Source organism: Macrobrachium nipponense, chromosome 30 (assembly GCF_015104395.2).
Source record: "Macrobrachium nipponense isolate FS-2020 chromosome 30, ASM1510439v2, whole genome shotgun sequence".
Classification (NCBI taxonomy): Eukaryota; Metazoa; Arthropoda; class Malacostraca; order Decapoda; family Palaemonidae; genus Macrobrachium; species Macrobrachium nipponense.
This window is the reverse complement of record NC_087218.1, coordinates 34,335,910-34,348,395: the sequence shown is the minus strand read 5'-3', so window position 1 is coordinate 34,348,395 and position 12,486 is coordinate 34,335,910. Positions and strand designations below refer to the sequence as shown.

Here is a 12,486-nt window from a genome sequence, read left to right as displayed (position 1 = left end):
GATTGTTGCAGCTGTCAAAGAATAGCCCTTGTTAGGAAAAATACAATTTACTTTTTAAAATTGTCATACGGACTTGCAAAATGAAGAGAAATGGTCTATTAGTTTTCTAACTTCTTTTTCAAACCTACTCTGCCAACTACAATGATTGTTATAGGTGAAAGCCTTCCCCCTCCCCTCTCCACCAAGTAGGCTTGTTCTGAATCCTTGATGGGCCATTCTTCGTCTGTAATCAGCTGGCGGGGGCAAGCAGCGAGCCTCAGAGAAATGCCAGTCATAATTGGTCTTTCCCACAGCGTCAATATGGATCACTGCTTGAATAAAGCTGTGATTCTATGCATTATTCCTCCACTCGCAAAATGTTCTACCAAGAACAGTGAGACTCCTTACTCCTCTCAAGCAAATATGCATCTCCTTTCAAGTCACTTTAACCAACATTTATTCCCAGATTATTAGTCTAAAGATTGTTAAATTCAGAGCCTGTTCTTCACCTCTTACCATATCATTGTGATATCTTCCCAATTACTGTTCCCTCACTGCTGCATTGGCTCGCTATAATTTCATTACTTATATTCCTCATGTTTACAGACTCCCAACTTTTCTTAAAATCTTCACAGTTAACTAATGGGTACTTTGAAAATACCTCTGCAAGTTGTATAGTTTGGGTGTGTGCATACAAGGCTGGGACAACACTGACTTAAAAAAAAATCGTGAAATAAAAATTGATTTTCATTGTGCTTCTCTACTTACAAAAAAATCTAAATTACCAAAACACTAATATTTTGTTACCAACAAAACATGTACTGTATAACAAATTAACGCCTCTTAGCAGGAAAGCAGCACCTGATCAACTTTCTCAGACAGTATCTATTCCGCTCAAGTTAAATGAAACGTTGACACATCTCTTCCAGTTATAGTATTAATATATGTATATAAAAAAAAAAAATATGGAGATATCAGATTCCACCCTAATCCTTTTCTATTTACACTAGTAATTCGAAGTAAATAATATAAAAAAATATAAACTGTCCCATTACTTCCAACAACAGGAACATCTACATATTGTGAACTGCCACTGGAGAACAGGAGAAACACTGACCACATAAAGCAACTAGAAAAGGGTGATTGAGGAAAATAGTTTCCAATAGTGAAGTTTATCTCCATCAAATACATGTACATGAAACTGGCAAGAGGCTGGTCCTATATATTAACTTGTGTAAAAGAATATTCACTACCATTTCACTTGGCATACCTGGTATGCTCGTCCATTTTGACAACGCGATACACTATTAATAATGTATACATGTACACATTAAAACCATCTACTTCAGTCTCTTGCAAAAGTAATTACATTTTTTCTGGGAAATTATAAAATAGTGACCCAGTTCACATGCGCAATTAACTGCAACATTCAACACGTAGCAACTACGCTACTTACTTTCCTTCACAAAAATGCCACAATCAAAACCTCAGCTAATTACACTATAATAATGGAAAAATAAAAGATCAAGCATTTAAAATTCTAATAGAAGAGCAGTTGTTTTTACTTTGTACATATTCTGGAGTCAGTGGATGAAAATGGCAATGAAGTCAATCTTTTTTTTAACAGGTAATACGGTTTGCACAATTCCTTTTAATTTAAGAGCTCACTTTCAGCCACAGACTTTCCAAAACATCTTGCAGCAAAATCTGTCAGTTACTGTAAGACCAATGAAGATGTATTGTATTGTATTGCAATTAGCTGCAGCATGTTGACAGCTACTGAGAACTTGGACCATGTGGGTTTTTTTTTTTTTTTTTTGTCTTGGGGATGGGGAGTCAAAATATATAAAACCAACCTTTCAACATTTGATTTCTATGAACAGCTTAGTATTTACCATTTGAAATGTACGATGAACTCCTTCCTATTCCAGCAAGTGAATGAAGAAATCTTTAATTGATAAGATAAATGCAGTCTAAACAACTCTTGACCACTTCATGGAAAATGTTAAATGTAGCTACTATAATTGTTCCTTGCCATATAGAAAAAAATATATAGAACAAACACATTAAAACCATACAAGAATATTCACAAGCCATATCCAAGTCTTCACATCCTTGTACTTTCAGGTGCTGAAATTCATCTCTGTACATAACCAGGAAGTCCTTATGAACACAAACTCCGTCCAGCTTCTCAATCCACGTATTCTCCAAAGAAATGACAACACTGATGTTTATGAAAAATCCATAAGCCAATTTCTTTGTAATAATGCAGTTTGGGATGAAAACTACACAAGATTTCTTGAGTGTACTATTCAGGAAGTACGCACCGTACGTCAATGAATTTGTAATCCAATACAATGAGACCAAATTCATAAACACCACAATTAGAAAAACAGGTAATAATATTTATAAAATATTAAAAGGTACTTTCTATAGAAAAGTCTTGATACCTATTTTCCACTTTCAAGTGTTTCACATTCAAAACAAAAAAACACTTTATAACTCTTCCTCCATATCTCCTTCATCTCCTACATCACCAGCTAAGAGTTCCTTCTCTAGCTCATCATCAATCTCTTCATCATCAGGTCCATCCTGAGTTGGATTTTCTTCTCTCATGTCTTTACCAATCACATCTTCAACAATTTCTGAACTACTGCCGTCTTTGGTCTCGCATTCTACTGAGGTACCTTCTTCAACTGCATCATCCCTTTTCTCCTCATCTTCATTCTTTGATAAATCGTCATTTTCTTCTTCTTCATCTTCTTCTTCTTCTTCTTCTTCTTCTTCTTCTTCTCCTTCTTCTTCTTCTCCTTCTTCTTCTTCTTGATATTGATCTTGATCTTGATCCTGATCTTGGTCTTGTTCCTGTTCTTGTTCTTGCTCTTTTTCTTGCTCTTGTATGTGTTCTCTCTGTTCAGTACTTGGCTCTTCAATGTGTTCTTCTTCTTTAGAGAGCTCCTCCTCAATGCTGTCACCATGTGTTCCTTCATCCTCCTCTTGGTCTTTATCTTCCTTTGAGTGCTCTGGACTTTTCATAGGACTTTCCAACTCATCATTAGATTCATTGCTTTGTTGCTTAGGTGAGCACTCCTCATCATTATGCTTCTCCTCTTCAGCATCATCAATATTTTTATCATTTTCATCATCAATATTTTTGTCTGTTTCTATCATTTCCAAACTTGAGTCCAGCTGTGAGGCTTCCATTGGGGTTTCTCGTCCTGGGTTTCGTATGCTGAATGAGCCATCACTGATTCTTCTTCCTTTGCGAGGGGACTTATTTCTCCTCTTCTTAGTCCCTCGTGGATGATAGTCAAGATCATCCTTGTCATCTGGGTCGATTTCTTCATCATATATTTCTTGCTCGGGTATATCATCTATTTCTCCAATCTGGCATTCTAAATACTTTGTCATATCCTCCTCCTCTTCATCAGAGTCAAGATGGCTGTCATCTTCCATGTCTGAATAACCATCCATTGGACCACGGGGGCCAAGACCAGATGCATTTCTTCGGCAAGTTATAGAAATATTATAGTTCTTCAAACGCTTCAGTGTGTCCTGCACAGATGCTTCTGCACCATATTCTTCATGCTCTTTGTGATAATACTGCATTGGTCGTGCATTTGGTCTTTTGGCTTGCGGTTGATTCATCATGGGTCTGTTGGGGCGTTTAGCTCCTCGGTTTACCTGTACAGTTGTGCCCATCAATTGGAACTGCTGCGGTAACGTTACCGTTGGTGGTGGTTTAGGCATGTCTGGTGGATCTAATATCACACAGTCATCATCATCATCCTCATACCTTGGAATAGTTTTCCGAATATTCTGAGGGCGTATGTTTGGAGGTCGTGTATTCATGGGCCAAGTATTTGTAGGAGGAACATTTCTGATGTAAGGCATTCTCTGCATGTCTACATTCCGTGCATTTCTGTAGCCACCTTTAGCAGTCATAGCAGCAAGCTTTTCTCTGGATTGTAAATTATTGGGTGTCACTTCTACACCCTGACGCCTCAATATAGCGTGAGCTTGTTCCCGTGAATACACACTGATAGTAAAATCTTCACATCGTAGACCCATGGATTTCAAGGTCTCCTTTACATCAGAGCGAGTAGCTGTTTTACCTTCTGGCCCTACCATGCTAGGTGGAACTTTAGGAATGGGAACCTTTTGAGCATCAGTTGTGTCTTTCCTTGTAGCTGCAGGAACATTTGGAGTTGGTCCTCCTCCTCCTCCTGCTCCCGTACTTCCAGTTCCACCACCACCACTCCCAGCTCCTGCTCCAGCCCCACCATTGCCACTGCTACCTCCAGACGCAGCATTACCAGTAGATGCGGCACCCTCTTTTTCTTTTTGACCTTGTGAACAGGCCTGGGAAGGTGTTGGCCTTTTGTAACGGGCAAAGGATGCCAGCCTTTTTCTACTTAATGCTGATGCTGAGTTTTCATCTTCATCATCAGGCAGTCCTGGTAAATATGGGTATGTTGACATGTCTAGCAATATAGTTGGATACCTTATGTAACCTGAAAAGAAAAGAAAAGAAAAGCTCTGCTTTAAGAAATGTATAAAATACCATTACAAATTGCTCCAACTGTTGAGTATCAAGATTCAATAGTTGTGGTATTACCACCACAAGATAAAGGCATAAACCAATTCAACCACTAGCAAGAAATGAAAAAAAATGCAGCAGCAAGCAAGAACCCCACATCTTTGAATTATAAAATGATGTAAAGGTAAGAAATCACTAGGTTTTGTACAACCTAGAAGTGGACCAAATGGTCAGCATCAAAATATTTATTAATGCTAAATAACTTCATAAATTTGACCACAGCCCATCCTATGAATGCAAGCAAAAGTACCATGAAATACAAAAAATGCACAAATATGACTGAAATAATAGTAATAAAAAAACCTTGGTTTAAGATCAAAATGTCTTGACTTGATGTTAAAAGTAAAGCACTGTATATTCAAGGACCTAGATGTGGTGCAGCCTTGAAATCTACAGACTAAATGGTCTGATTAAACTAGTATTTTAAATAATGAAAACATCTACTTCCGTAACAAAAAGTTGTCTTTGAAATAACAACTTTTTTACAATAAAAAGCATCATAACGCAAAACTGGGTTAAACCAGTTTCATTAATTTTCAATGAAAAGTATATTTCATACAAGCTGCTATGCAACTTCTCAAAGTTAAATTTCACATATCTTACTTAAAAGTACTAAATACTTGAAGGGAAGTGCTTATTATATGTCTGCAGCAAAACTGCAGTTTACACCAGAATTTCAAACCTAAAAGCAGACAAAGTAATTTTGAAGTTTACAGGCTCCAATATAAAAATTTACTTCAGAGTTATGAAGCACATATACAACTTAGAACACTTCACTCGATCTGACTCAATTCACTAATATGCAAGATTGCTTATCTACTTAATTTTTCACAAAAAACCAAAATTCTATTGTATTTCACATACCTGGAGAAGGTGTGAGATACAAGAATGGAGTGGAGCATGCCACAAATGGATGGCACGCTGCTTCAAACGGTGTGAAACGACGGTCTGTAAACACATGAGAAATTACTGCCAAGGAAATATAAAAATTACAGGAGGATCAATTAAATTTCTGGAAAAAGCAAATTATTAACCTATGGTTTACATTTCATGATGATTGAATGGCTTCTATGATTTAACCTTACCACTGGGGAGGGAGGGAGAGAGAGAGAGAGAGAGTTAAACCAGCCCAATTTGGTGCTGGTCCCAAGCCCAGGTAAATAGAGAGGGTTAGTGACAGGAAGGGCATCCGACTGAAAAAACCCAATGCCAGAACCATGTTAAGTCAAATCCATATTCAAAGAATGCAGGGGCGTACCCCAATGAAGCGACATGCAGGGGCCTTGCCTGGCCTCTCCAATAAATAGGCAAGGGCTACCGCAGTGTGGACGAGTGAGGTTAAAGATGCAAGTCCAAACTATTAGAATTGGGACACTAAATGTGGGTAGTATGACAGGAAAGAGTAGAGGGGTGGCAGAAATGATGAATATGAGGAGAGTTTATATCTTGTGTGTGCAAGAAACAAGGTGGAAAGGGAATAAGGCAAAGGAAATAGGAGGAGGATGTAAGTTCTTGTACAGTGGGGCAGACGAGAATGGTATTAGTGGAGTAAGCGTCATTGTAAAATACTACGGCAAATCTAAGCCAGTATTCCACGGAGCGGCCAATGTTTTGGTTTGAAATCAACTGATGGTGAATATGAGTTTGTTTCAGCATATTTAAAGCAATTCTGAGCAAATTTTCTTGCTTCTAGTTAGCATAAACAAATATCTAGATACTTGACTTTTATAAGACAAGGTTATTTTTCCTTATAGGGCATGTTTTTAGGTGGAAATATGAATTGAATATGTCTTGGTGTGATTGTGAACTGATTTTTTTTCATTAACAGATTATGTTGGCGGCATGTTTATTGAGTAAAATAATTACGCAATTCCGTTCACAATTTCCCTTTATATCATCGTAATACGAACTTTACATTATTTATCTTATATCGGAGTGAAACCAACAGTAAAATGTGTTCTTTCAAGCACAGTAGTTTTGATTAAAATGATTTTATCTCAATTTTATCTACAGTTGTGTTTGATGGCATACGTTTACTGGAGTTTTATCCTTGTTGCCGATGCGCAATAATAGTCATTAGCAGCTTGAACAGTTTTCTCATCTTCAGTTATAACTAGGTTTAAATTTAACAGTATATTTCCTGATTGATCTTTGATCTATATTGATATTTGATCTATAGCGAAAAGTTATTATATTAAAATATCTCAGTACTATTCTACATAATGTCATTTATAACAACTACGGTAATAGTGTACTATAGTACGATGATTGAAATACAACCCAAACTGATGCTATCCAATTCGGTTGTACTCAGAAAAAAAAAAATTGTTGTTTCTCGTTTGGTTGTTCATGGCATTTACACAACGAGTATAACATTAAAACCATACTTTCATCATTATATTTTGCTGTTTTTGAACTTATGTAACTAGAAGATGGGATAAAGTTAGGCTATTGTAATATGGTTTCTCATAAAATCGGATTATCGTAAGAAGAATCATTGTAACTTGAACACTACAGCTACCTGTACACTGTATAAAACCTTTTTATATCTTTACATACTTTAGACACCCAAAGGATTAAAGCTAGTTTTTTTTTCACTTTGCAGTATTTATAATACTAGAATGTACTGTAAATTCCATAGTACTATACGTACTGCATAAATATAATTTTACTTATTGCGCCATTGTGGGATTATGGCACTGTTAACTAGTCTAGAATTTCAAAAGAAGGTGTGCGGCGGCCGTAGGCTTTAAAACGCTTAGTGTCAAAAATCCCTTAGCGCTGGCGGCCAGGAACGGAACCCCAGCCGCTAACCGAGGGCCGCCTGTAACAGAAAATATTCCATCGTATATTTTACAATTTAGTGTAAAAATTAGGTCTGGTAACTTTGCTAGATTTATATTCTAGCTACACTGAATACACGCTTTTGATTGAATCAAAGTATTTCATCCCAGACTGTTCTTCCACAACATCTGTTAGCCCATAATATTAAATTGTAATACCAGCAAATTTTCCATCTTATATTTTACAATGGTGTAAGTAGGTCTCATAACTGCTAGATTTATATTTTAGTTATACTGAATACACACTTTTGATTGAATTTACTAATTAGCCTATTTTAGCTACACTGAATACACACACACTTTTGATTGAATCTACTCCTTAGCCTATATTTAACACATTTAGTGTAAGTCGACTGATGACTTAAGTAATCTAGTTTTACATCACTCGCTACAAAAGCGAACACTGGAAGAACTAATACTATCTGAAATTCTGCTAAGTAAGATTTAACTAAGTAACTAACGAAGTAAAGAATCATAAACTAAGCACTAGCGAAGCCAATATCCAAGAATGTTACGACAAATTCTGAATACATCATACCAAACAAACAATGACGGAAGGCTACAGGAACGAACAATGTTAGTCAAACGGCAACAGAAAAATTATTGAGCTCTCTGCCACATTGCTCCGCTCTTTACCCCGAAAGCGGATGAGGTATATAGTCACCGAAACGAAGCAGTTGAATAAGTTATTGAATAGTTATCGCAAATTTAGAATTTTTAGGCTGCCATGGGGTGAAAAGCAATAGCTTGTACTTACTTGGAAAGTTATTAATATAAAATGTAAGATTACAAAAGCCTTCAAATTTATATTGAGAATTAGTGAAAATGGATGGAAACAAAATTATATTTTTCCCAGGCTTCTAGTACAAAGAAATGTACAAAAATATATAGGTTTCTGATGAAAATTCGTTCAGACAGCCTCTGATGATAAGTAAAAATCGTCAATAGCAAAAATCAGTGCTTATCGGCGCTGATAATACTATTATCACCAACCACTGGCGACCAGAAATCAGCGCATTTCGGCACCAAAAAATAGCACATTTTTGGCGCTGGATAAGCACTTTTATAAAACCAGATTGCCAATAACTGAGGCCACCAATAACCATGGATTGCATGTACTGAGAATCCTAAAGTGAGAGAAAATCTGGGTGAATGGACGAAGAGTAGAATTTTAATAACTAAAGAAGCACTCAATGGCAAGAACAATGAACATACCTGGCAAGTAGGTCAGCAATCTCTCAACTAGCATAAGGAACGTCGAGTCCTTACAGTCATTAAGCCGCTTGCGGAGATTCTCTAATCGCTGGTACCGTGACATTGGTCTACCTACAAAATCTGCAAATTCTTTGGAATATTCACCCTCACTGAATTCTTTAGGAAAAGGACCCAACAAAGCGGTTATCTGAAAACATACAAAAATGCATTACACTGCTCCCCCACTTTTATGCAGGAATAAGCTCAAGAACCTACCACAGAAATGCAAAATCTGCAGAAATGCAAAAATACCCTCTAAATATGCTTATAATTTGCTTATATCTGCCAAATACCCAGTACCCCATAAACTATAATGCTCGTAAATGTCTATTTTAACATTTAACTGCTTAATTTGATAGTTCAAACAAAAATATACCTTAAATTATCATACTAAAACAATTTTTTATAATTTCAAATAAAAATATACCCCAAACCATCATCCCATAACATCCTAAGTCATCTTAGATTAGTACCCCTTTACAATTGTTACACCCCCTACAATGCTTATAACAATGATTTACTCATTGTGAAATATTAATAATAATACAAACAGAAAAATATCTGTAAAATTTTTAATACAAATTAAACAAATCTTTAACAAATTAAATAAATTTGTCTTACAGAACATTTGACAACTAATCAAGACATTTTCTCTCATAGTATTAAAGTCATAAAACATTTAAAATAATCAATAATTTTTTTTTTTGTACAGCAACACTGCTTATTCATTATTTACTATATTTTTTCATATTGTGTTCATGACTAAATACAGATTTTTACGATAAAATAATTTACAGTGTATATAGTACTTATAACGTCATATACCGTATTCTATTAAGCTCATTCCAGGTTAGCCCCAAACTGAGCATAATAGGTGTACACTCCCACTCACTTTCTTTCTCGTAATGTAAGATGTACCATATTGTACTTATTACTGTATATACTCGCATATTATGCGACTTTTGAAACCTAATTTTAAAGGGGTCGCATCATACACGCGGTATAAAATTAGCGTACCGTCTATGCTTGCCAAAATCGGCAGATTGCGATAGTTACTACCAGAGGAAAACAGTAGATCTTTTAAAAAGTTATGCTTTACTTGTACTTCACTATATCCAATAATATTGTATGTATTCTCATATTACTATTGTATTTTAAAACACAAAAGAGCGATCGTGCGTCATTTGCATTATTTTGGTTTATACATGTTTAACTGTCCTAGACTAACCATCTATAATTTCCAAATCAGTTGATTAAGGCACAATACCGAAGGATTTTTTACTTTTTTTTTTACTCGGTAAAAGAAACATTTGTTACTTGCATTATTATTTTTATTTTAGGATACACATGCAAGTGAAAATTTATTAACCCTCTTACGCCGATTGGACGTATTAAACGTAGAGATAAATTGTCTCCCGAGTGCCGATTGGACATATTAAACGTCAACATAAAAAAGTTTTTTTTTAAAAAATTCGCGGAAAAATACTTAAAGGCCTACCAGCCAAAAACTTTTGAATCACACGCCTTGGGGGATGCTGGGAGCTCATGGATCAAGGCGTTGTTTTGTTTACAATCGTTATGCAGGCGCGCAAGCGCGAATTTCTTTCTTATCACACTAAAAAGTATCAGTGACACATCTCAGAAATTATGTCATCACTTTAACATAATTTTTGCACCATTCTAAATTAGCCGTTACATGGAGTATTATATATGAAAATGTGCGCAATTTCATGTAGAATACAACAAAAAAATACTTATGATTGTAGCTTTTATCAGTTTTGACATATTTTCATATAAATAACAATAAGTGCCAAAATTTCAACCTTCGGTCAACTTTGACTACCGAAATGGTCGAAAAACGCAATTGTAAGCTAAAACTCTTATATTCTAGTAATATTCAATCATTTACCTTCATTTTGCAACAAATTGGACGTTTCTAGCACAATATTTTGATTTATGGTGAATTTATGAAAAAAACTTTTTCCTTACATCCGACCGCTAACTCTTCCGAAAAAATCATAAATTTTTTCATCCGATTGTCGTAATGTTTGCACCATTTTAAATTAGCTGTTACATAAAGTTTTATATATGGAAATGTGCGCAATTTCATGCACAATACAAATAAAAACAACCCATGGTTGTAGCTTTTATCAGTTTTGAAATATTTTCATATAAATAACAATAAGTGCCAAAATTTCAACCTTCGGTCAACTTTGACTCTACCGAAATGGTCGAAAAATGCAATTGTAAGCTAAAACTCTTATATTCTAGTAATATTCAATCATTTACCTTCATTTTGCAACAAATTGTAAGTCTCTAGCTCAATATTTCAATTTATGGTGAATTTATGAAAAAAAAAAAAAAAAAATTTCCCTATGTCCGCGTGGTAACTCTTCCGAAAAAAATCTTAAATTTTTTAAAATGATTGAAGGTTGTAGCTTTTCTCATTTTTGAAATATTTGCATATAAATCACGATAAATAGAAAAAAACCACGTTCGTTCAACTTTGACTCTACCGAAATAGTCGAAAAACGCAATTGTAAGCTAAAACTCTTACAGTCTAGTAATATTCAGTCATTTGTCTTCATTTTGAAACAAAGTCAAAGTCTCTAGCACAACATTTAGATTTATGGTGAATTAAAAAAAAAACTTTCCTTCCCTTCGCGCGCGGATTCTCCGACGCAAATCTCCGAAATGCGTACGTCGCATTCTCTTTATATTTGCTCCGTTTCATAGAGTTTTATATATGAAAATGTGCGCAATTTCATGTAGAATACAACAAAAAATAATTGAAGGTTGTAGCTTTTCTCATTTTCAAAATACTTGCATATAAAAAAATATATAAAAAAATTTGACATTTGGTCAATTTTAACTCATCCGAAATGGTCGAAAACTGCAGTTGTAAGCCAAAACTCTTACAGTATAGTAATATTCAATCATTTATCTTCATTTTGAAACAAATTCGATTTATGGTGAATTTTTGAAAAAAACATTTTTTTACGTCCGCGAGTTACGAATTCACGCATCATTTTGTGATAATATTTTCTCTGTGTTGCTTTAATTGTTTTACAATGTGTTATATACCAAAATGATCGCAATTTGGTGTACAATACAATGAAAAAAATTAACTCGTTAGCTTTAACCGTTTTGCTCACAGCATGATTTGAAAACAATTATATATGAAATTTTGTTTTTGCGCTATCATATATTGCATTATTTATATATGATAATGATATTTTTTTCATTTCTGATGGTTGCATACTAAACTTCAGGCAATGACAAAATAAGGAGCCAAAAATGAACTCTTAATCTTGAAAACTAACGAGCGCTGTAATTTTTTGAAAAAAATATTTTTTCCACTTCGGCACTCACTCCGAGACCCCCTCCGGCATACGGGAGACAATTTTTATTATACCCTTTCGGCGTCAGAGGGTTAAAGTAAAAAATGAATAAAATTAATAAACTAAAATCCTCCAAAGTCACTCTCCGTGTCCGTATCATCAAATAAGGCTCTGAATTCTTCGCCATCAAGGCAGTCATCATATTTGTCATCTTCCAGATCTTTGATAATTTCATCTTCATCTCCTGCATCTTCGCATAGGACATCGTCAATCCATATGGAAGGTATAGTCTTGTCACCGTGGCGAGCTCTCTGGCGTGGTTTTTAAAGATCTGCCCTTATGCTAATTTTACAAAAACAACAACTGCCCGTGTGTGACAGACCTTTGAATGTCCTTGAGACAAACCCCAAGGCTATAATTATAAGATTATAAGGGGTTTTCATTCCCAGGTACTTTAATCTCCTTCCTA

At 35.1% G+C, this 12,486-nt stretch overlaps 1 protein-coding gene across 1 annotated transcript in view; it reads right to left on the bottom strand.

Moving 5' to 3' along the window:
- Positions 1-713: 713 nt before the first annotated feature.
- LOC135202421 (uncharacterized) overlaps positions 714-12,486 on the bottom strand; it is a 169,058-nt gene continuing 157,285 nt past the window's right edge. The window contains exons 8-10 of the mRNA XM_064231815.1: positions 8,638-8,824; positions 5,444-5,527; positions 714-4,493 (exon numbers count right to left, since the gene is read on the bottom strand). Coding sequence (XP_064087885.1) covers positions 2,476-4,493; positions 5,444-5,527; positions 8,638-8,824 — 2,289 coding nt within the window. The 3' untranslated portion in view covers positions 714-2,475. The remainder of the gene's footprint in view (positions 4,494-5,443; positions 5,528-8,637; positions 8,825-12,486) is intronic.